This window comes from Python bivittatus, unplaced genomic scaffold (genome assembly GCF_059951505.1).
Source record: "Python bivittatus isolate LINGU-HERP-01145 unplaced genomic scaffold, Pbiv_v1 ctg000190_np1212, whole genome shotgun sequence".
In the NCBI taxonomy this organism is placed as follows: Eukaryota; Metazoa; Chordata; class Lepidosauria; order Squamata; family Pythonidae; genus Python; species Python bivittatus.
Window position 1 is genome coordinate 20,447,514 of NW_028277042.1, and position 26,620 is coordinate 20,474,133.

Genomic DNA, 26,620 nt, shown 5'->3' on the forward strand with positions numbered 1-26,620 from the left:
GAGCCCGCGACAGCCGCGGCGCCCGGGCGCCCGTGCCAGTCCCGGGAAAGGGAGACTCAAAGGCAGTTCCCCCCGCGGCAAAACCTTTCAGTCTGGCAACCAGCAAGAGCCGGACCTTAAAAACCCCGAAATTTAACTTTGTTGTGTAGGGTTTTAACCGCTTTTATGCTTCTGACGCGTGACCCACCGAGAGTCCCTTATATAGTGAGATGGGCGGCATATACCTTTGATTTATCAATAAATAAAAACATCGAATTTTGCCTCCCCTCTCCTGGTGCCCGTATAGGCCATGCCCAATCTATTACGGGTAAAGTTATATTGTATGTTTATATGTTTGTTTATTTATATTTCAAATTTGTCACCACCTGTCTCACTCCAGTGGGAACCAACATTTTGGATACATTCGATTTACAGGGAGGGCACCCTCGTTTGTAACTTGACCCAGGAAGGCAGTTTGAAAAGAGCCCTGGGATGGAACAGATGGGCCTGACATCTACAAAAGAAATTTTGTGTTTGAAAAGAGAGATAATTGCAGTCCCTGTTATCGGCTAGCGTTTATGAAAACTGACGTCGGTGAGAGTATGTGTCGCTAAGGCCATAATTCCATACACAATAAATATTTTCTTCCAGCCGTGCTGCGTATATAGAATGGAAGTATTCCAGAGCCTATTTGCATAGCTTTTTCCTCCATGAATGAGCAAAACTGATTAATATCTTAAGTGCTGAAGATGTTACCCAGCCAGGTAACGAAACGTTTGCAAGAAAACAACTGAGCTCAGAGAGCTGCAAGGGCTCCACGATATCTTAGTGACCAGCTGGGCTGTGGGTTTTCCTGCTGGGGGGCTGGCTTGTTCCCGGGCTGGCCCATCGGCTACAGAGCTTAGCAGAGAGAATGTATTTGCTTTAGCTTATCGGAGGTTAGGCTTGGAGCAAATCTACGGATCTTGATTTACCAGCGAAAGGCTTCGCCCAATCTTAAAAGGTCTCAACAAATAGAATGGGGCTTTAATACCCTACAATAATTAAAGGATAAAGTATCTGCGTAATTGATAAGGCATCTGGACTAAACAGTCTCTCCCCCCTCCCCTTACCCCAATTTAGACCTTACAGCAATCCACCCACTCCACGAAGCTCCCCAAGGTTTCTGCCTTTGAATAAACCCGGTTAGTTGGAAAAGGTGCTACCCGGCTCCTGTTTTTTTGGCCAGGCCGGAGGAACGCAGCTCCCCTCCTGCAACGTAAACAAATGTGTAAGTGCGTAATTTTAACCACAGAGATCTGGCCCAGCCCAAACCGGCCTTGAGGGGGGCAGGTGGAAAAACTCTAGCCCACAGATATCACATAACCTGAAAATAAAAGGGAATGTTGGTCGCCTGAAATAAACTTTCTGATAGTGGCTGTTTTTCATGTTTCTCCTTGTCAGAGGCTGCCCCCTCGTGGCCCTTGGCCAGATGACCAGATTCCTGAGTTTGGGAACACTTGTAAACAAAACATGCTCCTTTACAGCAGTGTTCCTCCACCGTGGCCCCTTGAAGACAGGTGGACTTCAACTCCCAGAATTCCCCAGCCAGCCATGCTGGCTGGGGAATTCTGGGAGTTGAAGTCCACCTGTCTTCAAGGGGCCACGGTGGAGGAACACCGCTCTATGCACACAGACTGAGCAAACCTTGCTTTGCCCATGTAGTTAGTAACATTAATTCCAGAAATGGGAAGGCTGGAAGAGGCAAACACTGTAATGCTCAGTTGCGCAGAGCTTGCCAGCCTCATAAGTGCACGCCTGAACCAGCCGTCCGTCATCCAAGCCCAGCTCGGTCATGATGAAGGAGAGCTCGAATACGGCGAGATTCAATTTCATGCGAATTGTCAAGGGATGGCAAATCGCGTTTAATGCGACCCCAAATTCAGTTAATGCGAGGCTGGTGCACGCGCAATTGAGGCTGGGGCAGGCCTGGTTGCACGTGGGGTTTTAGACGCCGTTCATCTTCGTGGGTGCGAGACGGAGAGCAAAAATTGGATGCAAGTGAACGGCATGAATGCGGTCATAGCAATGCAAAATAGGGCAAGATATTGGAATGCCTGAATTTACGGAATGCAATACGATAAAACACGCAGGAGAAATAAAATGTGGCATTCCTTTTTGGTGGTTTGAAAACGTCGACAAGGAATAGAAGCGTTACAGTGGTGGAAACAGAGCATCTTTTAACTGCATGGATTGAGGGTGGCAATCCATATTAATATTTCATTAATACACATATAAAAATTCATGTTTAAAAATTTTCATTGCCTATTTCTAGGGGGCTGGAAGCAATTTCCATATTTTCCATCGAAATATCCCTTTGAATCGTGTGAATTCGAATAATGCGACCATTTGGTGGGATTCCTTATCCCTGCTGATCGAGACCTAGCTGTAGCTCTTTGGGGTCTATAATCGTATATTTTAACAGAATTTAAATTTGTCATCAAAATGATCCAGTGCAGAGAAGAATGGGGCGAAGCAGCTTTTATTTATTTATTTATACATCCCATTTATATAGCCATTTATAGCACCTTTATTTATTTTTTTAAAAAAAACACTCTGCTCAAATGGAGAATGATTTCCTTTCTTCATCACCAGGTTCAAACGCTAGATTGAAATATGAATTGTTGGGTTTGGGCTCCGCATGCGCGAAACCACCGCGATTCGTAAAACGTGGTTTATGACTACACATGATGTGGGAGCCTCGCTAGTTGTAGTGATTCCCCTGGCAGAGTTCAGACCAGCTGTGGCTTTGTGCAAGATGATGCAAAGCCCCATCTTTATAGGAGAAGGAACATTATAGAAAACGTTTCTATAATCTTTATAGAAAAGGAAACGTAACTATTCTATTTACAGAAAATAAGAGTACGTAATAAATAGAAAGTAAAATAAATAGAAATGTATTATTTCTTAGAGTAAGAAATAACATTCTTTCTTTCTTATTTAGAATAGTTTTCTATTTATTCTTTCCACTTACAGAAATAACTTTTCTATTTATACAGAAAGGGACATAACGAAATAAATCTTTATAGAAAAAGGAATGTAACTAGAACAAACTGAGAGCCAGTCTGGTCTAGTGGTGAAGGCAGCAGGCTAGAAACCAAGAGGCTCTGAGTTCTAGTCCTGCCTTAGGTGTGAAAGCCGGCTGGGTGACTCTGAGCCAGTCCCTCTCTCTCTGCCCAACCCACCTCAAAGCGTTGTTGTGGGAAAAATAGGAGGAGGAAGGAGTATTAGGTACATTCGCCACCTTCAGTTTTTTATAAAAATAAGAAAGGCGGGATGAAAAAATCTAAAAAAATTATAGCTGCTTGCCAAGGCTTTTCACAGATTCCCATGGCAAGTTTACACTGGTGTCCAAGCCAACCGTTCTGCTCCTGCCTTCCCCCGGATCCTTCATGCCTGCTTTGCCAAGGCAAGGGGCAGCTGATCCTTCGGCACACCCGGCTTTGGAGCGTTGGTGAAAAACACGGGAAAAGCTCTTCCAGGTGCTCTCCCCGCTATTCCTCTGTGTCCAGCCACAAAGCCTTTTAAGGGGATTTGACGATGCACACCCACTCCCTGTGCCAAGGGAGCTTGTCGCATCAAAGGAAATTTCTTCCCCCCCCCCGCCCCATAATTATCCCCAAAGCAAAAGCAAAGAAGCCCAAGGCCAAGAGATAAGGCAGCGGTTACTAGAGAACAACAGGCTTCTTCCAAAAGCAAGCTATTGGCCAGCCTCGCAGCAACTGGAGCAGGTCAACCGTTAAGGGCTCCTCAAGTTCAGTCTTCCCTTGGGTCCTCAGCCCAGCTCCAGAGGGGTTGCACACAGCCAAGGAACTCTCTTCTCCTCCCAGGACTGGGGCTCGGTGTAGACGTCTTCGCAAAGGACCGCATTTGCAGAAGAGTAGAGATGTGAGCCTCTCTTTCTCCTACACACCCCTACTGAGCACAGGAGGGGAACTTGGCTACGCATTTCCCAAGGCAGGAAACACCGGAAAAGTGTTGGGTAACCTCTTAAATAGGTCTCCTGGAATTTGAAAAGCCAGCCATTGCCCCGCCATGGAAAAAAACTAGAAAATCCTGGTTTGGCCCATGGGCTGTTTCAGCCTCTCTGGTGAGTCTGCAGTGAAGCCCATAACATTGTTTCGGGCCACTTTATCAACCTTCAGCTTCCTGAATTCAAGATATTTGGCTGCAAAAGGAGGGTGAGAAGCCAGCCCCATCCAATGACCCCCCCCAGACCTCCCCTTGGAAGGCCTCTGTGTTTTGAAAACTGGACTTTTGCAGAATTTAGCTGCTCCACAGAGAAATTTGCAGGGCTGCTTTTATAGGACCCGCTCAAGCAAACAGGCCATCACAATGGCATTCAAAACACAGCACATTTGTGTTGAGAGGACATATTTCCTGCACTCCAAGACCATAATGAACCGTTACATTATTCCTTAACAAGGGCTGCAGTCAAAACAGTACGGTATTGTTTCTCCATCTGAATGCATTTCAGGAGAAATTTTATCTAGTTGCGGTGGCTTCCCACACAATGAAACAATTCATTTGCCCTCCTTCCTCTTTCCCAAGCCAAATACAGCTGAAATAACTTCTGGACACCAGATACGGGACTTCATAAATATATATTACGTTTAATAGGTGCACCAACCGGTTATTGTAAAGATGTGTAACAGCTTAAATTTCCTTTCTGCACCGTTTCTGTAAACTCTGGACTCATTGATGTCTCAAGCCTGCCTATTCTGATTCTTCCACATGTAAGGAAAAAGGACTTAGGATATATAAAACTCTGATATGAAAAGCAAATAGGCCAAGAACTTTCAGGGAAATAAATCAGTTCTAGCTAAAAATCAATCACAAAGACGCTCTTGAGGCAGAAGGCTCCCGACCCACATCTCCCGACTGTGTGTCCCGTTAACACAGATGGATCTAAAAGCTATTTTTTCTGAGGGGCAAAACGCATCATTTTACAGGCCAAATTGAGCCACCTTCCCTCCAGAGGTTGGGGACACGGTGCCCATCATTCTCAGCCAACAAGGCTGGGTAAGGCTGCTCTAAACTTTCTTAAAATTAAGCCATCTCAGTATGTCTATGGAGACATCCCCATTGCTGGCTGGGGAATTCTGGGAGTTGAAGTCCACCCATCTTGAAGTTGCTACGGTGGAGAAACACTGCTCTAGGGAAAAAGTGGGGGGGGGGGAGGTAAAAGTGATCATTTTAGGTGGCAACGCTTTACAAGAGCAACCTCAATGTACACGTCAAACGATGCAGGCAGAAACAGGATCCTCATGTGAAACACCATGGTTCTCCAGATCAAAAACCGCTTTTGAACCTGACGAGGTTCTGTGGGAAACCGAGTGGAGAAAACAAAATTCACTCAGATTCAACCAATTTTCTATCCCTAGAAAATGGCCTCTTGAGCAAGGGTTCTGGGAATGCCTTTTTCCACGAACAGGTTCTGCAGCTTGAAAAGAAATATGAAAACCCTTGCTCTAAGACTTTTTAAGGCCTGTTGATTTGTTTCTGCTCGGATGCATACAAGCTAGGGTTGCAACATACAAACCCTAACCCTGCATGACTGATAAAGACTTCAATTTTGAACGCCTCTGATCAGTTAAGGCGCAGACTGTGCTCTCCCCAACCTCAGCAGAAGATTTAGCAGGCAGCCACAGTGGGCTGGCTATCTTCCACGTGGTCAGGCACCGTGTAGGCTCTAATGTGTGTGTGTTTGTTTTTAAAAAAGCCATTGCTACAGAGCGAAAAAATATGCATATTTAGATCTGGCAGATGTTATGCATCAATAAGTACATATACTTAAGATACGACGTGCATCCTATACATAGTTCCTTGTAAGTTATGCCTCGCCTATGTTAGCTGAATTTCCTTCCAAGTGCGCATGGCTGGATCCTAGCCTGAAATCCATTCAAATCTGCTGGTTTAGGGAGAAAAGGTCTCATCCGGTTTCCCAGATCCCAGATGGCCACAACCACACGCCTCTTGCTTGTACAAGAGACAGGAAAAGGGCTGGGGGGAACTGCTATAAGGTTAGAGCTAGAGTTTAGAGGTAGATAGGCTTAGATCACCTGGAAAGGGTTCTGCAACAGGATGGCCCTCAAATGCGTTAATACTATAATTCCAGAACAGCTGGGAATTCAGGTTGTTATCATCCTGGTATCTGGGGCAAACTAGCTCAAAACCAAAAACAAGTACCCCCTCTTGCCAAATTGTATACATTTCCTCTCTTCCAAGAACAGTCCCGCTTTGCAGATTGCCTGGTTCCTCAGAGGTCCCCTGGGAGGCCTCATCCCCACGTTCAGTTCCTCCAACGCAGCATCTGCTGATGGAGAAACACCTGGACAGTAGATGAGGCTTGGGATGCTAACTGGTGTTTTGAAATGTTACTGGGAGAAGACTTAAGTCCACGTGGTTCTCATGCTACAGGAAAGAGCAGCCTTTTGGAAGAGCGAAGGACCAGAAATCTCTCATCCCCCTTGAAGCAACAGACCTTCCACCCAGCCTTATGCTAAATTACTTGTCAAGCGCACATAACATTTAGCCCCTTAAAGATGCAGAGTGCCCTGAAGGGGCCCTTGCTCACGGACACTGAACATCTGGTCCTCCGATTGCTTTTCCATGTCCAGCCAGAAATGCTTTTGAAAGGATGAACGGACTGTGCGGTCCATGATGGGCTGCAGTGGACGAAAGTTGTCCACCATCCTCTTCTCATCCTCTTCCGCCGAAGTAAAAAGGAGCATCCGGAAGACCTCGAGCTGGGGAGGAGGAACAGCAGTCAGGAGAAGGGAGAGCAAGGAAAGGGGGTTCTCATTCTTCCTTTTCTTCTGGAACCTGCAGCTCTCAAGAGCTCCTGGAAAGGTCTCCTTCTCGGCCAACACTGGCCACAGGAGCCTCCAAATTCAACAAAAGCATTTGTGGGATAGGTGATGAGTCTTGAGGACACAACGGGACTGCAGAAGGTGGTGGCCTCCAATCTTTCTGCATTCTTAGCCTGCCCCTGAATTCTAGCTTTCTGGATTTAGCTACCCCCAACCCAAGACCCAGTGACTGCAATGTTTAACCTAGCTGACACCAATCTAGATATGCCAGAGTACAACTCCTGTCGCCACCAGCCAGTGTGGTGGGCATCCAACTGTGATTTGTTTCTCTTCATCCTGCTGATCCCAAGCCAGCCAAATTGTCTTCCCTCCCCTTACCCACACGTAAGTGCCTTGTTGTACCTTGCAAGAAGAAAAGTGATTAAAGTGGGAAAACTGACTCAGCAGGAGTTTATTCTACACTAGCTGTGGATCAACTTTCTGCTCATCTTTTCTTGATTTCAGCCTGGCTACTTTGCACCTCTTTCACAAGAGGATCCTGGATGAAGCCATAATATCATTTGTTTGGCTAGGGCTTAGCATGATGTATAAAACCAACCACTGTTTATGACTTGCCCTTATGCACAAACCAAACCACTGGAGTTTACTTCATAAATTATGGTTGAAACAAACCACAGCTTAATGCAAAATGTGAAGCCTGTCAATATGTTGCTGCTAAGCATGATTTTGGATTGGATTATTCCTTCCACTTTCCCAAACCTGGTAACACAGTGGCTCCCCCTTGACAAACCTGATCTTCATCCACCTCAATTGCTTTCTTCTTGATGATCCAGGTGACTGACTCTGAAAGGGGTGGGGTGGTCAGAGATCCTGAGTAAGTCCAATAGTCTGGGCAGGAGGGCAACAAGCAGGAAGCGTCAAACTCCTCAAGTTCCACCAGAGAATCCTAAGAAATTCCACCAACAGCAACATGGTTAGTTTGGGGCACCTGTAAGATGTTCCCTGTTTGTGAACACCTTCTTGGGTGTTCGAAGCATAGAGAAAAAATCCCCTCGCGTGCCCACCCATTGTTGTGTCTAAATCTTGCTTCTTACGCTTTTAGGAAGCAAGGGTTGAAAGAAGATCCTCTGATTCTTCTGAACAGAAGGGGCATTCTAGGCAAGTAGGCCAGAGGCCAATGGTCATCCTGTTCAAAATACAGGCCCCAGCCTTAATTTCATCAGCCTCTTTGCTGCTTTCTGACCTGTCCTCGCAGCATCGCTTTCTCAAAAACCAACACATTTGCAAGGAGAGAGACCTGGATGCAGCCATATGTGCGCGTGGCTTTGAGTGGCCGCAATATTAGATTTTTCCATTCTACCTAGCGAAGGCACTAAAAGCAACTACCACCAAATCAAAATATCAGATCTCAGGTACAGAACAACTCAAATGAAAGTGTATCTATCAGTACAAAAATCATGATTAAAAATGAAAAATAGAAAGGAAACGTGTAAGTGAGTGAGAGAGAGAACATGAATCACAGAACTGTAGAGTTGGGAAGGACCACAAGGTCCAACTTTCTTTAATGTGCTGGAAAACTGATTAAACTATCCTCGAGAATGCCCATCCAGTTTCTTCTTAAAAGCCTTCAAAGATGGAGAACCTGGCAAACTGACTGTTGTACAGGTCTTACCACCAGGATTTTCTACTTTATGCGTACGTGAATCTAGGTGGCTGCAACTTAGACTCATTATTTCTGGTCCTAGTTTCAGTGGCCATGGAAAATAGTTCTCGACCATATTCTCAATCTTCTGTTTATGTGTCTGAACACAACTATCATGTCTTCCCTAAGCCTTTTTTGCTCCAGACTGAACCTCCCAAGTTCCTTCAGCCTGTCCTCAAATCCCTGTGTCACCTTTGCTGCTCTCCTCAGAACCCTCTCCAACCTGCTAACAGCCTTCTGAAAATGTCACATCCGTTTGTGTACATCATGCGCTACAACTTCAAGAGCAGAACCCAGAGATTTTCAGCGTGAAGGAAAGAGACTTGGGCGGTGGTCAGAGAAGTTCACCAGAGCCGTGGCTTTGGGTAGAACGTGAGGCTGGCAGCAAACTCGTTATTACCCCTCAGACGATTCAGGTTGACTTTCATCTTACCTTGTATTTAATTGATGGCAAGGCATCTACTAATTTCTGCAGGCCACCGTGATTGGCTCCGAGCTGCCAAAGCAAAGATATGTCTTGGATTCAGATCTAAAGGTTTTGCTCCAATTCCATCTTTACTCCTTGATAAACTTTAGAACAACTGTTTTCTGATCTCCTGCTCCCACCCATTTCCCCACCAACTGCTTCTCTGAAAGACCACTCAAGAAAAAAAAAACCTAAATAAATAAAGTAGTTGGCTCTCTGCAGAGAAGTTTCTTTATCTGCTGCAGTAAGGAATTATGTCCAAGGGTGGTTTTCTCCTCCCACTTCCTAGAGGTCTATTTTGTCTCTGTTTACTCCTTCCTTCCTGTATCCCCACCTCAACATTTTATGTATAAAATTGGCCTAGTCACCCAACTGTATTCTTGATGCTATGATTGCAATATAAACACACACTTGCATACAATTCCACAAAGAAATCAAAATAAACCTAGTTACTTAAATGGTGCTTATTGTGTAAGGAAAAGGAGAACAGACTGGGAGGAATAATAGGATAACTCCAACTTTGCCACCACCGCCGTACCTTCAAGAAGACTCCAATCACAGCCAGGCCGTTTTCCTCCATTAGAGCTTCTTCGAAACTTCCAAATTTGCAAGAATTCCAGTGAACTAAATGCAGCTGGAAGAAACAAGGGGAATTATAACTCTCCTCAAAGCGGGGACACCTTGGAAGGCGATGCTCCGGACCGCTGTCTGCATGCAGCCCAACGAAGCGCCATGCACCAGGCTGATAGCAAAATCAGACGGCAAGTTGTAAAGCCGCCGGGAGCGGTAAGAGGCGCACGGTTCCTGGGCGCAGAATGAGATGCTGCTTCCCCAGACATTAAAAACTGGCAGGGCTGGGGGAAGATCCCATCCTCTCATCAGCCTTGCAAGCATCCACGCTGACCTTCAGCAGGTCTTCCCCTTACCTCGGCCGGGAACACCTTGCAGTCCACGGTGTGCTCCGAGCCCCAGTCGCTGACGGCTCCCCAGTGAAAATGGAACTGCTTCAGCCGATAGTTGTTCTCCAAGGGACCGCCTGTTATAACTGTCGTGAAGAAAAGGCAGGCCTTGAGGAGGGGGCTGCGTGTGTGGAGGAGAGGTCCGTGTCATTCCCGAGTGGGGCCTGGGTTCTGGACTTCTCGCGTGCGTTTGTTTTAGGCAGTGAAAGGGCTCTTCGGGGCTTACGTTACAGTCGTGCAGTGTTTTGCACTGAAAAATAGTGCAGAGATACTGCCTAATTTTGATCATTGTGGAGGGGGCCACAAGAGAGGCTCGCTGGGTGCCCGCCCGTAGAGAGCCAGGAGGAGGACCTCGATGGAGATATGCAGGAACTACTGTCTAGGCAAAAGGGGCCGAAACATTTTTTTAACCCAGAACTACGATAACGTCTGGAAGAGGCTCAGGCGGGCACCTCCCTGATTCGCTGGAATATAAGAAAAGGGAGGAGGTTCAGCACAATCCGACTCGCAAGATTCGGTTATTGGAGCCCGTCTCAGTCAAAGGAGTTTTAGCTTTCCTGCGGAGTTGATTTCCCGGTCTGGTCTAGCTAGCGGGGCTGACACCACCCGGTTCTGACTAAAACAAACACTGCCATTTTAGGAGAAAATTGACTTGGCATGTCATGGATTCCTCTACATTTTTCTTTTATCCTGACTTTATTTTTATAAATAACTCAAGGTGGCGAAAATACTTAAGAACCCCTTCCTCCGCCTATTTTCCCCACCACAACCACCCTTGGAGGTGAGTTGGGCTGAGAGACCAGGACTGGCCCAAAGTCACCCAGCTGGTTTTCACACCTAAGGTGGGACTAGACCTCACCATCTCCTGGTTTCTGGCCTGGAGCCTTCACCACTAGACCAAACTGGCCCTATTTGAGTGGATGTGTCCTTCTGGAATGGCTCGTGCAGGTAGTACAAGGATGCTTACATCCACAGGGACTAAAGATAGAGCCTTCATTGATTCATGATCTTTCCAGGGAGGTTTCTGGCGTCCTGACCAATAACTGGTCACCACACAAAAGCCAGAACAATTTTGGGAGCCCAGCAGCCAAATACGTTTCCATGAAAGCGAGGTCTACGACATTTGCTGCCAAATTCCAGCAACGGTGTTTTAATACGTTCCTCCCTTCTATAGCAGTGTTTCTCAACCTTGACATCTTTAAGATGTGTGGACTTCCAGAATTCCCCAGCCAGCCATGCTGGCTGGGGAATTCTGGGAGTTGAAGTCCACACATTTTAAAGTTGCCAAATCTAAGCAAAGAAGCCAAATCTAGACTTTCCTACTTTCTGGCCTAAAGTTTTCTCCAATCAGAGACCAAAGCTGGAGGGGTTAAATTCTTACAGGAGGACACCCCCGTGAACCAATTTTTGTCATTCCAACAGCAGTTGCATCTTTCAGCTAGGTTAAAATATTGGAGAATAGAAGAGAATATCAAAGTACTGGACAGACCAATACGATTTCTCAGTAGCCTGGCAGAACCGAAGCAGCGTTTCTCCCTTTCCTGTTTTTTCCCCATTTTGAGATTTTCCGAGAATTACGAAAAAGGCTGAGCGCGGCTGCCCTCTCGTGGAGGCCAAAGGGCGTGCGGTGCCAAACGCAGTTGTTTACCTTCACATGAGACCCAGAACGAGGGAAAAACTTGAAATACTGACTCAAACCACATTCCAGATGGATCGGTTGCCTCTCTCCTGGGTCAAAGACCAGAAGTAGATGCTAAACTTCTACTTAAGGGCGGGGGGACCAGAACAGGGTGCGGCTTTTTCACTGGCTTCAGCCCTGGCAATCTGCAAGGTTTCCATAGCTTGGGGATGAAGCCTCTCCTCGGCATTTTGGAAACTCTGCCGCCCACGAGCCACGACATCATTCCGTTCCACGTTCTCTGCCAACCACCAGATGGCAAGAACACAAGCAGCCCCATCGTCACATGCCCACTGCTTTGCTTCCATCCTGTGCCCTGCAGCCAATCGACTCTCATCCTGGCCACAGATCCAAGGGACATCTTGTCCAGTACCCCATTTCTACGCCCGTTGACTTACCTTCCCGCATTGTCTCTCCTTCTCCGCTTTAGCTTAAATCCATTTTTCCTCTTCTCTAATTTTATTTTTCTCGAAGGGCAGAAGCAAGGTGAGTGAGTGAGTGAGTGAGTGAGTGAGTGAGAGAGAGAGAGAAGCCCCCCCAAAAACTAAAAGAAGGAGACAGCACTAAAAGCAAAGAAGAAAGAAGAGTGAATATAAGCATTTATGCTTCAGGAAAAAAAAACATAAAGGAAAAAAAAACCACTGGAGGATGGTTGAGGTAAAGCAGTGTTTCTCAACCTTGGCCACTTTAAGAAGTGTGGACTTCAACTCCCAGAGTTCCCCAGCCAGCATGGAATTCTGGGAGTTGAAGTCCTCACCTCTTAAAGTGGCCAAGGTTGAGAAATGCTGCGGTGGAGCACTCCTGGAGGATGGCAACCCAAAGGAAGAAACTGTTTTAGGTTTCTATCCGGAACTTCAGATCCAAATAATGCAATTCAACTCATGCTGGACTGGGGGAAGAGAGGGGCGAAAGTGGGGATTAAAATGAGCAAAGTTATCTCATTCGGGGATATGCCACCCTGGAAGGCTTGCCGAGGAGGGCAAGAGAGAGGATGCAGAGCCCCTCACACGGTGCAATTTCTCTCTCCAGGAACTGAAGCCCAGCGCGGGAAACAGGTGCTGCTCAAGGAACGCTGGGACCTGTAGTTCAGCAACATCAGGCCACTAGGAACTCAGGATGTGTGGTGTGTTGGATTCAAAGGCAAAAAGGTCGAGCCACAGCGCCCAAAGGCCCAAACCCACCTTTTCCTGAGACTGTGTCGGCTGCCACTACCACCTCCCCAAAACAGGCACAGCTGCTTTAAGGATTTGCAGACAAATACTACCTTTGCGCCCCATCGGTTCAACATTTTGCCTTCAAACCTGAAGCGTTGCCCAGCCCTGGATTTATTTACTTAAAACATTTGTACCCTACTTCTCAAAGCAGAATTTAATATATGAGTAGCATGAAGCTGATGCACAGACTGGAAAGGTTCACAATCGTGCCAAGCCATTAAGGGGTTCCCTTAATTTCTGCTTACACACGCAATATGGTTCCTATTTAATGGAAAGAGTACAGCTGTAGAAGCGTAGAAGACATTGTTTAAGTCAGCTACTAAAGTTGATCTTTTTCCTTCCTTAAAAAGAGAGTGAGAGAGAAACAAGGCTCGTGCAAAGCTTGGCCAGGACCTGTTTCCTTTCAAGATAATATATTTCAAGGAGTACAACAGCAGGACATGCATTGCTAAAAAGGGAGGCCCTATCTTTTAGATACTTTCAGTACATTACTCAAAAAGCTTATCTGTCAGCTGAGTCAAGGTGATAACCAGCTTTACGTTTCATTAATAGATTGCTGGATCGAACACCTTTCATCAGAGGACATGCATTATGAAACCACTCAGTCGGCATCTTGTACTTCCTGCCACAAAAGCCAGAGTAAAATTGAGCAAAGGGTATCGGAGGTTTCAGGAAAATGCCCTGTACAGGGAGGAGGATGAACAATTTTCTAAACCGTAGCTATGTTACACGTGGAAGTGACTTTGAGCAGGCAGAACAACTTTGAGGGGTCATACCGAGAAAGACCCATCAGCTGTATTACATTTCCCCCTGCTAAGCTATTGGGACACAGGCATCGCAACCCCAAAATATAGGATGGTGCAAAGTGCACACGGACACCCCCCAAGCGTGACCACGTCTACTACACTTCTCCGAGTTACCCGGATTTTGAAATCTTTCCGCTAACTTGCTTTTCGTGTCGCTGCTTCTACGTTCAGCGTCTGCAACCTCAGCGTACACCGTAACTTCAGTGGCTCTTACTTGACTTATCCGTGGAGTCCTCAAACTCAACCAGGAAGGAGTATCCGTTGTTCCACATGTGGAGACAAGTGTCCGGGTCGTAGCGTATTTCCAAAGGTTTAAGGTGAGGGTCGTAAACGCTGTCTCTCCACTGGATATTGATGGGAGACTGCCGGCTGCCTCCAGGGATGGTGATTGGGCTTTGCCAGAGAGGGTGCACTGGAAAAGAAGGTGTGGGCCGTTGAAAAAACCAGAGTCTCCACAGCCAGGAAGTGAAGAAGCTGTGGTTTAACTTGAGCATCCAAGTCCAGGGGCCTGTCATCCTCCCCAAACAACAGTTCCGCGGCTCGGAAACAGCAGAATTTCAAATTAGTTTTGAAATGGGATTGCATTGGAGACCTAGGGGGACAGGGAGAAGCCTCCAGGACCTTCTTCAGCTCCTGGCTGCAGCTTCCTAACTGCTCTGCTTAAATCAACCCACTGACTGCCTGTCAGAGTCCAGAGATGCGGGGGGGGGGGGGGGGATTACACAGAGCTTCAAAGTGGGGCCCTGCTTCCTTCTTCACCACTTATTATTTACATTCTTCAAGAATGCATTCGGTTTTGGAATTAATTTGGCGGTAAATAGCCAAGTCAGTTTCACGAGTGCCCCAAACCAGTGTTGATTTCCACCCCAACTTAAAAAAGAAAAAGAAACTCGTCATAAGCTCAGAGATAACTGGGATGTCAAGGAAGAGAATGGACCGTAGCAGAATTTTACTCTGTCTGATTTGTAGGGGATGCCTTGGTTAACCAAATAAAGGAGGCAGCACCCAAAATTCAGATACAAGGAACTGGGGCTCTCCTTCCTCATTCAGGCACCCCCAGCTGGTCCCAGGCAGTGGTTGAACTTTGGTGTAGCGTAATGGCTGGTCGCCAGAGGAACACCCCATTCCGCTGAGGCAAGTCTGAACAAATAGGAGCGAACCTGGGATGCAACGAAGGAGAAAAAACACTGCCGGGAGATGGAGGAAAGCAGGGTTAGGGCTTCGCTTTATTTTTCAAAACACGCCTTCAGAGTCCACCTGCAGCGGAAGCACAGCGAAGGTGCCAGAGGCTGGGAGAAGCCTCGCTGGGGGGAAGGGGGCCGGGAAAGAGAACCGAAGGCCTGGGACAACATGGGTCAGTCAGGAAAGGTGTTCCCGAACTCCTGATTTTTTGCCAACATCAACTGACGCGGGCAAAGGGAAATAAAGGAAAGATCGCCTCTCCCGCCCCCAATCCTCTCTGCCCTCTGGCATGTCTAAAGGGCTAGAAGGGGAGGGGTGGCATTACAGAGGGGAAGGTCGAGGAGAAGGAAACCTTGGGGTGCGCGGGGGGGGGATCCTGCGGGACAGCCCGAACTGGGGAAGCCAGGCGCCCCTGGCGGGGCCACTTAGAGGGAGGAAGGGAGGAGGGGAGAGAAGGGGGAAAGAGGGGAAGGGGACCCGCCGGCCACTCACCGCCGTCCCGGAGGCGATAGGAGGCGCAGGCGCCCAGGCTGCAGCGCCGCGTCCCGCTCCGGCCGGCGAAGGCGGCGGGCGCCCGGCGGAGCAGCGGCAGCAGCAGCCGGGCCATGGTGCGCGACCGGCCGGTCCGGGAGGCGCTGCGCCGGCTCGCTCCGCCCGCCTGCACCTCCGCGGCCCCGGCGCGCCGCTTCTTGCCAGCCGGCCTGGCGGGCAGCCTCCGCCTCGCTCCTCCCAGCTGGGCGCGGCGCCGCTGCCCAGCCTCGCGGACGGCTCCCGCGGGCGGAGCCCGGAGCCCGGCGCTTGCAGGGCTCGGCGCTCGGGGCGAAGCGGGGCGGCCGGCAGGCGCCGCTGCGTCCCGGCCGGGGACCCCTCCTCTGCGCGGCCGAGCCGCTTGCGGGGCTGGAAGGAAGCCCCTCCGCCGCGCAGCCGGCTGGGCGGCCGGTCGGGGAGCCGTGGGAACCACCCCCGGCGGGAAAGGGAGCGCACGGAAGCCCCGGCCGGGAGTTGAGTCGGGCAGCCGCGCGCCTTCGACGCCCGGACTTCGCAAGCGGGGGCTGCGGGGGGAAGCCGGGACCCTTCCCCGAAAGGCGATGCTTCCCGCGGCGCCGTCCGGGCAGCGCGGGTCGGGTCGGACTCCGCCCGCGGGCACCTTCGGAAGGGCGGCTCTGGCTGAGCGCGCGCAGCTGGCCGTGCGCGCCGGCCCTATAAGAGTCCGGCCGGAGGCGGGGGGCTTCCGCGGGCGTTTCTGGCGCTCCGGCACGAGGCGGGGGTGAGTACGGCGGGGCTTGCGGGGATCCCTTCGCGCGGGAGCTGCCCCTCGGCCGCACCTTCTCTTCTTGGGGCAGGAGGACCGCGATGAAATGTTACAGAGACGGTGTTTCGCAATTTCAGCAACTTTCAGCTGTGCGGACTTCAGCTCCCAGAATTCCCCAGCCAGCACAGCTGGCTGGGGAATTCTGGGAGCTGAAGTCCGCACAGCTGAAAGTTGCTGAAATTGAGTATCACTTTTAGAGGAAATTGACTAACACTTTCAGAGATCTCTTACCTTGTCAAATTGTTCACAGCTTGGTGTGCGGTCTCGGTGAGGGCCCCATCCAAGCCTCAACCACCCAGTTTCTTTTCCCCAGATTCGGAGCAACGGGCCTCTCCTTCAGCATAACTCCTGGGCACGCTAAGAGGATTGGCCGAGGCGCGTTTCTTTCGGAGCAGTGGAGTTATATCACGAAATGGAGAGGGGTGCTTTTGTTCCCGGTGGCCACTAATTCCAGTTAAAGAGCACAGCCTTCTGGATAGGTTCCGACTCAGGCTGAGCCATGTTTGGCTTAACTGTGGTTTACTGCCTGGCCAGTGCATCTAGGCACAGGGTTCCCCAAAGTGGTCAGTACTGACCCCCAACGGTCGATGGGACTCGCCATTACTGCTGTTGCTAATGTTGTTATTCGTAGTACTGTTAGTTAAAGTAGTATTTATTAAATTATCTTCATATACCTATTTTATGTGATGTATATAATTATGCATCGCATTTATATAGCCACCCATCTCGCACAGTGACAAGGATTAAAATAAAATAACAGGTGAATAAAAACAGGCCTATAAAAAGATAAACAGTTATTGTTAAAATAAAAATATGATCACAAATTTTATTTTTTTATCCTGCCTTTCTTATTTTTATAAATAACTCAAGGTGGCGAACATGCCAAATATTCCTTCCTCCTCCTATTTTCCCCACAACAACAACCCTGTGAGGTGGGCTGGGCTGAAAGAGAGGGACTGGCCCAAAGTCACCCAGCTGGCTTTCATACCTAAGGCAGGACTAGAACTCAGCACCTCCTGGTTTATTTTATATATAATAATATATAATTATTGTTATATAATAAATGTTTGGGGGTCGATGAACCATCTGAAACTTCATGAAGGGGCCGATGAGCTGAAGGGTTTGGGGACCCCTGGTCTGGCATTACTAACTAAGCCGTAAGCTGTAGCTGACATACCACCATAGCTGGTTTCGTATAACACGCCAAGTTAAAACTAAGCAACGCTCCTCCTGCAATAGGTGAGCCAAGTTATGCTAATCATGGGTGCCTGTTGGCTTCATGTTCCGTCTTTCGAGCTCTTGCGAATTAGGAAATGTTGTTTTCCTTTAGAGAGAAGCCACCATGGCTACCGAAAGCCTCCTTGAGGAGTTCTTTGAGGTTCTGAGGTGCTCCCTCTGCCTGAGGTCCTTCACTGACCCCGTGATGTTGGACTGCGGGCACAACTTCTGCAGAGCCTGTGTCCTCCACCACTGGGAGGAATCTGGCCTGGCTTCCAGCTGTCCCGAGTGTCAAAAGGTCCTTTTGCAAAGAGGCGGCCAACCCAACCGGCCACTGGCCAAGGTGGCCCAGCTGGCCAAGAAGCTCTGGGAGCAGAGGAGAGCTGGGAAGAGGGAGGTGTGCCAGAGGCATTGGAAGCCCCTGGAGCACATCTGCCAGGATGACCAAGCCTTGCTCTGTGTGGTCTGCAAGCGGATGAAGGCGCATAAGGGGCATGTGGTAGAACCGCTGGAACGGGTGGCCCGGGCGCTCAAGGTAAGGCCCTGCAGTGATGGCCTCACTGCCCCGAGGGGGAGTGAGCATCCAGAGCGATTTGGACAAAGGAACAGAAGGGGGGGTCGTGCCTGAAACACCCTTTGTGTCTGTGTGCGCAGGAGAAGACGGGGGCCCAGCTGAAGGCCATGGAAGAAGGAAGAAAGGAAAGGCATCAAGAGTAGGATCCGCCCAGTGCCTGGCAAGTATTCCCTTTTTTTGCTCAGGAAAATGTCCCACCCTTTTCTTACTCTCTGCACTGGGTAACAAGAAGATAGTGGTTCTTCTCTTCAGGCGACGGGAGGGGTCTCTTTCTACGGAAGCTACAGCCGGTTCCAAATGCGGTGGCGTGAGCGGTAATGGGTGCTTCGGGGTATGCCAGCCAGTCTGCTTCTGGGTGCAATTCAAGGTGCTGGTTATCCCCTACAAAGCCCTTCGTGGCACAGGGCCCGGTTACCTGAGGGACCTGCCTGTCTCCCATTGTTTCTGCCTGCCTGGTACATTCTGGCAGAGTGGGGGCACTCCAGGTCCCCTCTATTAAGCCTTGTCATCTTGTGGGACCAAGGAAGGGTGCCTTCTCGGGGCCCCACCCTCTGGAAGAGCATCTCCCCAGAGATGGGTCTGGTGCTCACATTCCTGGGGTTTTGGAAAGCCTTAAGGCCTGGCTCTGTCCCGGGACTGGGGTTGATGTGTATATCGATGTATTTGTGGGACCCCTCTTGAGTCTTTGTGACTGTCATTGTTGCTGTTTTGTCCAGTTTTTCATTGTATATTTGGATATTTTAAGTCAACTAGAGTCTTTTGGAGTGGGCGGCATAACAAATCCAATGTAATAATGAATAAATAAGCAATAATTATTTCCCATCCTCCTACTTGGTTTCACAGCCCAATTCACCTTTCCTATTTCTGCCCTAACAGGAAAAGTGATTCTGGATCCAGACGCAGAGCAGGACCCCAGAATTCTGCCCAAGCTTTCTACACATGTGCAGCAAAAGTGGGGTGGGGTAGTGGAGGGCAGGGGAGGGAATGAATGTAAAGTGAACACCAGGGACCTTTTGCTCTTGCTGGGCACAAGAGAAATCTGCTTCCAGAGGATGCTAATGGGGGTGGGGGTGGGGGTGGGGCGTTGAGAGACGTTCAGTGCACTTTTTTAATATGAGAGGGTGGCGGGTTCCCCCTTCTATGACGTGTCTTCATTTTTATCCCTGAATGGAGGGTGGTCTTGGGCATTAAAGCTTCACACTGAATTGCTGAGTGGTCCTTCAAAGGTCTGGATTTCTTATCTGCACCTCAAGGAGTTTAGGGTTTCCTTTTTGTCCAGGGGTTGGGAGCGTAACTCTCAGTTTGTTTTTTAATGTTGATGCGCAGCGTCTTGCCTCCTGCCCTGCTTCCCTAAAAATCAGCTGCTGCTTCAGTTCTTTGCAAAACTTCCTTGGGGAGCAGAGAACCAGTTCTGGGTCCCCCAAGAGGTCTGTTTGGTTCCTGGTTCATTTGAGTGAATTAAGGGGTATAATACCTCCTCCTTGGGGGTCTTTGCGTTCTCTCTTCCCTTGCCAGACTTTTTGCGACAACTGGGGTGTTGTTTGGTGGGGAGATGGTTCTCGGAGGCTTTAAAATAGCCACATCATCACCCAAGCCTGATTTTATTGAAATAAGCTTTAAAAAATGGCTGTCTTTTGAAGGGAGAGCCCATGTCAATGTTTCTGTCTCTCTCCTGTGAGCAAATCACTTTCTACACCTTATCTACCCCAATGCTCTGGCTCCAGGGAATTTTATATTCCAGGAGGGCCTCTCGCTTCTGATGGTGAACAAGCTGAAAAGTACCGTGGGTGGAGGGGAAGGCTTGCCCGGGCTCTGTGCCCTGCTTGGGCAAGAAAGAGGGCAGCGGTTGCTCTGCTGGTGTGCTTCCACACTCAGTGTGCAAAAGGGCCGCTTGTTATCCCCCCCCTCCACTGGACGCTGTCCAGATTGTCATAGGAACATAGTAACTGCAGTTCCTATCTTTTAAAAAACTTCCTTCCTGTTTTCAGTATGTTCGGTGTTGTTGCCCTGAGTAAAACTTTCAGCTCTGTTCTTATTTCTCCAAACATTTTTACTAAAAAAAAAAAGAGAGAGACCAAAAGTGGGTAGATTTACACTTCCTGCTCATCTAAGTTTTGTTTAAATGTATTTTATTGAATGATCAGCAATTGGCTGGAACTATTCAACCTGCTGAGGGGAAAAGCCTTGGAAACCAGCCTGTGAACCTAAGATCAAATAATCTACATCAGTGTTTCTCAACCTTGGCAGCTTGAAGATGTGTGGACTTCAACTCCCAGAATTCTCCAGCCAGCCAGGCTGGCTGGGGAATTCTAGGAGTTGAAGTCCACACAACTTCAAGCTGCCAAGGTTGCAAAACATGATTTACATTATGGCTCAGGAACAAGAGAAAAGGTACGATTGTTTTGTGGCCATTTTTATTTGTGCAAGAGATGGATTACAGCTTCCATCATCCTTGGCCAGCATGGCTGGGTGGGTGGGTGGGATAGGACTATTGTTATTGCACCTATATCCTATTTTTTCTTAATTCTGATTCTCCAGTGTCCTTCCTGGCTGGGTGGACAGGGCTGGAGTTTCAGATTGGACAGGCTGGTAAACAGAAACAGGGCCACCTTCCACGTTCGCACAACCCATGAGATGAAGCTCATCTGAAAGCAGACTGTCCTGAACCCCTTGACTCCTTGCCTGCTTAAAATTGCCCATTTGCCTGGTACCAAAAATAAATGGGCTGTTCTGGCAATGCCGTTAATCTGCAGCCTTAACTTAAGAAAAAGGAAGCTTCTCAAATTGCTGCAGGCGTTTCAAAGATATTGCTTCCGTTTTCTTGATGTGCAGGAAACCCCTTTGGAGCCCCCCACCAAATTCAGATCTGTGGTGTGTCAGAAAACACAAAGTACCTTGGGGTACAATAATCATGTTCAGCTATACTTAATTTCAGTCCTGCTTAGTTTCTATTCTGGCTCTGTCCACCCTTGGGGCCCTTCCTCCTTTTTAGCACGTGGTTCTCAGGCTGGAGTAAGTTTGCCCAGAAGAGATTGTCTACCGTAAAGAGGGTCTGAAGTTGGGGGGAAAAGATTGCATCCAAAACTGATAACTGGAGCGTGATGCTTTCTGCTTACAGAAATAACTAAAGACCTCTCATCCCTGGAATTTCCACCCCAGAATGGGAGAAGCAGAATTGCTCCACCGCCGATACGTACAGCTAATACAGTGTCTGTATCTTTCTAATCAAAGCCAGAAAATACTCCTGGTTGATTTCATAGTACACGTATGAGCTACGAACCCTGTTCTGGCTGGCCTGCTGAAGAGACCTACATCCCTAATAAACGGCTTGCTCCATTGATAGAAGCTTGCTCCTTCGTAAGCCGAACTGCACTTCAGCAATCCTGATGTCATTTGCAAGGCTGTTCAATAGTACAACCTGGATGGGTTCATGGAACGTGCCAAGTCAACATTTGCTTATTTGTGGGATCGTTACTGCATGAAACTCACCTAGTGTGGTTTGTAAACTGGATTAGTTTGTTGCATAAACCCGGGCAACTGTGGTTTATTTAACAAACTATGACTGAGCAAACTAGATTTATTGTGTTATGTGGAGAGAGCCAAACTGGAGCTGTTTTGTTTTAGTCTAGTCCAGTTTTCTCAACCTCAGCCACGTGAAGATGTGTGGATGTCAACTCCCAGAATTCAGAATTGAGAAGCAAGTTGGCTGGGGCATTCTGGGAGTTGACGTCCGCACACCTTCACGTGGCTGAGGTTGAGAAAACTGCTCTAGTAAAAGAATGCTTTTTTTTTTTTAAACTTCTCGGATGCCCTTGGAAAGTATAAAGTTCACTTCTGAAAATCAGTTTGCCCTTGGGGCTTTGGAAGGAACTTAACAAGCGGCAGAACTGCATTCTAATGCCCGAGGCGCATTTTTTAACCTTAGCAAATAAACTCTGTTTGCACAATACACCAACCTACATGTGAATAAACTGCAGTGACAAAGTGGAAGCCACGTTATTCCTTGAGGTCTTGGAACCTGAACCAGACTGCCACGTTCAACTCTCGTATAGTTTATGGTGTGAGCACATCCATCGTGGTTTGTTAGCCACGGCTTACAGCTTCGTGGAATATAGGAGCGCAGCAGGTTTCCGCTCCTAATGGACTGATGCTTCAGAGAGAGCTGAAGGCGACGTAAGCGCTCAGGTTGGAAGGAGGAAATACAGAAAAAGGATTTGAGGACTTAAGGCAGGTTTTTAAAATGGGAAGGCTTTTCGGCTCGGTTTCCAGGGGCTTTGGAGCACCCTGCAACAAGACAAAGCTAGAGAGGATGGGATGTGGGCATGGCGAGGGTTTATCGAAACCACTCCCCATTGATAAAAGGGCTTTTTCTCTGGGGCTAAGCTGGTGGAGTCCCCATGGCAATTCATCCTAAACAGAAAGAAGACAGACAACTCTGCCGTGGCTCTCACTTTCTGCCTCCGTGTAGCCCAGAGTTTCTCAACCTTGGCAGCTTGAAGATGTGTGGACTTCAACTCCCAGAATTCCCCAGCCAGCCAGGCTGGCTGGGGAATTCTGGGAGTTGAAGTCCACACATCTTCAAGCTGCCAAGGTTGAGAAACACTGATGTAGCCAAACAAATGTGTGCCTTTTTAGCCTTTAGGAATGCGCACACATTCCCCCCCCCCCCCAATTCCAGTCCTCTGGCACCATCTGCCCACTTTACAGAGATGGCATCTCAGTGAGGTTCCTCCTCCAGTTTTAGCCGATTGTTAAACCTGTTCGTGGGGGTATAAATCTTAACGGAGCGGGTAAGCCACAAATAAGGGATAAATTGGGAGGCTTCCTGCAGGAAGATTCCTCTGCTTTAGCCCATTTCGCATGGGTCTTTCTGCGCGGGCATCCCGTTGTCGGGAGGGACTGAGAAATTCCTGCCTTTTGCGCATCCTCCCCATTGGGACCTAGGCGGGCAGAAGACCAGCTCTGGGGGCAACTGGAAGCACCCTCTTTGTTTCTGCTTTGCCGAAGAGAGGCCCCTTGCCAAGGAGCCGAGCGATGCCATGTTCTGTAAGGCTTCTGGCCAAAGTCTTTCCTCGACTGCTTTTTCCCAGGCTGTAAACCTAAATATTTCTCAAGGAACACAAGCTGAGTCCACATGTTGCACTAAAAGCCACAGCGTGGCTTGAACTTAACATGTTGGCTGGAACCGGCGGCTTGGATTTGTAAGCCATGGTTTAGGGCTTAGTTTGATGGGGGAATCCAGCCGAGGAGGGCTCATTCACAAACAGGAGTCAGCAAAACAAGGCTTCACGTGGCGCGAACCACAACTTCTTCCTGGGCCTGCCTGTTTCTTCTTTCTCCTCCCTTCCATTGTGTAACTTAGATTATCCAGGGCCAGGCCAGGACATCTGCTTTGCCTTATGCAGGCTGGGGGGTGCTGAACAAATAAAAAATACATTTCTTTGCCAACATCCATCCACGATTGTCCGTCTGACTGGCAGGGTTCCCTTTTGAAAACTCTTCCTCCTTTTGAATCCGGAGGAAATGGCCAGCTGGTTAGCTAAAAGTGTTCGCCTTCGATGTGTTATTTTACTGGTAGCCCAGAGTCCATTTTGATTGGGCAGTATATAAATACTGTCAAAGCCCTAAATCAAATAAATATGTAACTAAATAAGAGCTTTCAATGTGGCTGGTGCACTAGCATCTGCCAGTCTTGACTACTGTAACGCGCAGCACGCGGGGTTGACCGTCTGTCTAGTCCCGCCACTTCAGCGGCTGCAAAACGCAGCAACCACCTTGCAGCTATGCTGGTTATCCTGGCTGAGGCCCGAAGTGGCTTCGATCCAGGCTACTTTGGAGTAACCGCTTCAAGACCATTCTCCTTTTTGTTCAGGGCTCTTGCAAGCAGCCACATCAATTGGGTTGTCTGTCTAACCAGTCCCCTATTCCAGTGTTTCTCAACCTCAGCAACTTTAAGATGGGTGGACTTCAGCTCCCAGAATTCCCCAGCCAGCAGACCTTAAGATGGGTGGACTTCAACTCCCAGAATTCCCCAGCTAGCATGATTCAATAACATCACCACGAGATGATGTCCTGGAGCTGTTTATGAAATGGAGTAAAGTAGCCCATGTTTCTTGCTAACATCCTAGTTGAAATTGCAGCAGGGCAAGGAATGTAAGGATTTATTTATTTTTTTAAAAAAGACTTGGCATCTGTTTAGGAATCTTTTGAAAGGCCAGAAAAAGGGGGAAAATACATGCACAGTTGCTCGTGAGTCATACGGTTGTACGAGATGGGAATAACTGACTCAAAATTTCCTGTGGATTTGCATTCATGCTAAAAAGATTTGGCGGTAATTGTGGTTCTGGTGGGAAAAAAAAGACAGAGATGGATAGACAAATACAAAACGCTAGTATGTTTTTTGCTCGTGGACCTCTTGCTTTCTATACTGCGTTTTTATTACAGGAACGGCTTTATGAAACTTGGATCTCTTTATACTAAGCCTGCTTAGCTTCATGGTGGCTGTCTGAAGGATGCTTTTTAACTAAAGCCCTGGCCAAATGCGGCTTATGGGGTTTTTTTTACGGTCATGAAATCCTGTTTGTTCCATCGATGCATAGCTGTTCTACCAGTATTTATTTTGAAACCCAGACAGATTGATTTTCCTCCGGTGAAAATGTTTGTTGGTCTGACTGGAAATTCCAGTTTCTGGAGCGAACGGGGCCCTTGCAAATGTTATGCGAACTTGGTAAGATGCTAAGAGGCCCACATGCATCTGGGGGAAATGTGGGGTTCAGTCACCGACTCTCGTAGCATACATATTCCCATTGAAAAGATGGAAGGGGAAGACGCCTTACGCTTTTGCCCATGTTTGGAGGGAGATAATATTTTCAATGCATCCCTTGATATCTCATAACCATTAGAGTTGGTGTTTTCACCAGGTTCAGAGTGTGCACAATATGGGCTGGCTTAAACCCGTCTGCAAAACTGGAAAGGGGAATGTTTTAATCCAATGGAATAGGCCCAGAGGGATTCCTCTTTTTTTATCAGCTTTTTCTTTCTAGGCCCCTCTGAAATACTCTCTGTTTGCTTTCAAAAAATGTTGCTCACAATATAAAAATCTCATTCACTCTCCCCTGTTGCAGAAAGGAGCAAGCAAATGAAAACAATTGCTGTCTGCCCTGATTTTCACAAATGTGCTTTCCCCTACCAGAAACATAGCTCTGTTGATACCATTCACACAAATGCCAATGATTTAAATTGCAATGAAAAAGATAAGAAAGTTGAATACTTACATGATGCGTACCTGTTTTTATGGGTGCAGCTGATCAAGCTACATGATCTTCGTGGTGGCAGATGCTGTCCCCAGGCAATTTCCAGCTTTTTGCTCAAACGGGCCAAGTCCTTTATTTTCAGAGTGGTCAACAATAGATGCATTTTTTAAAAAATTGATTTATATCAAAGGAAAAAGTGCCTTCACTGTTCAGACTGACAGATACCAGTGGCAGTGCACTGTTAGGGGCAAATGGATTGCCAAAAAGAAAAAAAAAAAGTTAAATTTCAACCTGTCCCTTTGCTGAATTCTTCTTCGATTTTCGGTCCTGATCCAGGGCACCCACTTCTTATCCCCTGCACCCTTTTTTGCCCTGAGAAATTATCCACCTTGAAGTCATCTTCCCACCGTCAGAGGAACTTTGGGGTTCCAAAGAACGCTCTGAGGGGGTGATTTTTTTTCTTTTCCCCTTTGCACAATCTTCTTTCAAAACTTCACAATATTTGCTCCGTGTCCGGTCCATGAGAAGCATTTTATAGATGGCAAACAGCTGGATGAAGGACACTGAGGCTATAAAGAGGCGACGGTGAGAGATGACGCTCAAAGGGGAAAACCCTTGTAAGATCCTAAGACGTCTATTTACAAGGAGGTCTCTTTCAGCAAAGCCCTCCACCCCGGGAAGCTCAGGGGCCAGAGGCAAGGTCCTCTGGTTTTAGCAGTATCTTAGCATTCGGGGGGCCAAAGAAAATCATCTTCACCACCTACAGGAACAAGGTGCCCCTGAAAGCCCGTCATTACGGATCCTGCCTGAGCATCTCTCTCCTGTAAACCATGAGAGTCAACCTTTGTTCTGCTATTGGGAACTGTATATGTACAGAGAGTTAATTTTTTACCTTAAATTATAAACTAGGCTGCTTGAATGTGCCTAAAAAAAGTCCTAAACTGATAACCCCAGTTCTGGACCATGTGAGCTTCAAAATGTTGGCTCAGACAATCGCATAGACAGGAACTAGTTGGCCTTGTCCCGGCGTTCAGGGAGAGCCACAAAGATCAAGGGACAGAGCTGTTGCTGTTCATTTTCGCTGAAGTCTCTGTGGTCTGATGGACATAATTTTGGCAGGATTCTCTGTTGTTGATGGCTTCTTTGAGTTAATGCAAGCTGCTCCTGGTATCATCAGTGATGGTGATGGTCCCTGGCCACTATCTTCTGTTGGTCTTTGATTTTTCAAAGCATCAGGGTCTTCTCCAACGACTTTGCACAAAGCATTGAAAATATCAAGTGTTGGCTTCATTATTAGTGCTTGCAGTGAGCAACCTCAATTTACTTCATCTACTTACTGAATGATTTTTTTCTTCTGCTCCAAGGTATTCAATTTTTGCCGACTGTAAATCCAAGCCTTCAATTTTTCTTCATTCGGTCTTTCTGA

At 48.0% G+C, this 26,620-nt stretch overlaps 2 protein-coding genes across 3 annotated transcripts; one reads left to right on the top strand and one right to left on the bottom strand.

Annotated features, from left to right (window-relative positions):
- Positions 1–4,192: 4,192 nt before the first annotated feature.
- CA5A (carbonic anhydrase 5A) lies at positions 4,193–26,026 on the bottom strand. Of its 2 annotated transcripts, none has more exons than XM_088136203.1 (7): positions 15,330–15,593; positions 13,870–14,067; positions 9,925–10,043; positions 9,537–9,632; positions 8,966–9,028; positions 7,621–7,776; positions 4,193–6,767 (listed from the first exon to the last, which is right to left on the bottom strand). In XM_088136203.1, exons 1-7 carry the CDS (start codon positions 15,442–15,444, stop codon positions 6,558–6,560), a joined length of 957 nt encoding a protein of 318 aa, XP_087992329.1. In that variant the 5' UTR covers positions 15,445–15,593; the 3' UTR covers positions 4,193–6,557. The 2 variants fall into 2 exon arrangements, with proteins under 2 accessions (XP_087992329.1, XP_007422179.2); XM_007422117.3 differs by lacking the exon at positions 15,330–15,593 and adding an exon at positions 25,216–26,026 and having other exon boundaries at positions 4,195–6,767.
- On the top strand, positions 15,611–18,948 carry LOC103061566 (zinc finger protein RFP-like). The gene is made up of 4 exons (XM_088136204.1): positions 15,611–16,104; positions 17,480–17,902; positions 18,022–18,101; positions 18,818–18,948. The coding sequence occupies exons 2-3, from the start codon at positions 17,492–17,494 to the stop codon at positions 18,082–18,084; spliced, it is 474 nt and encodes a 157-aa protein (XP_087992330.1). The 5' UTR covers positions 15,611–16,104; positions 17,480–17,491; the 3' UTR covers positions 18,085–18,101; positions 18,818–18,948.
- Positions 26,027–26,620: the final 594 nt, after the last annotated feature.

Excerpts from the sequence above, each read along its gene's own strand:
- CA5A (XM_007422117.3), bottom strand. The coding sequence starts at position 25,357 with ATGCATCTATTGTTGACCACTCTGAAAATAAAGGACTTGGCCCGTTTG. Across the intron at positions 9,029-9,536 it reads TGATTGGAGTCTTCTTGAAG|CTCGGAGCCAATCACGGTGG; the intron begins GTACGGCGGTGG and ends TTGCTTTGGCAG. Across the intron at positions 6,768-7,620 it reads TTGAGGTGGATGAAGATCAG|CTCGAGGTCTTCCGGATGCT; the intron begins GTTTGTCAAGGG and ends CCTCCTCCCCAG.
- LOC103061566 (XM_088136204.1), top strand. The coding sequence starts at position 17,492 with ATGGCTACCGAAAGCCTCCTTGAGGAGTTCTTTGAGGTTCTGAGGTGC. Across the intron at positions 17,903-18,021 it reads GGGTGGCCCGGGCGCTCAAG|GAGAAGACGGGGGCCCAGCT; the intron begins GTAAGGCCCTGC and ends CTGTGTGCGCAG.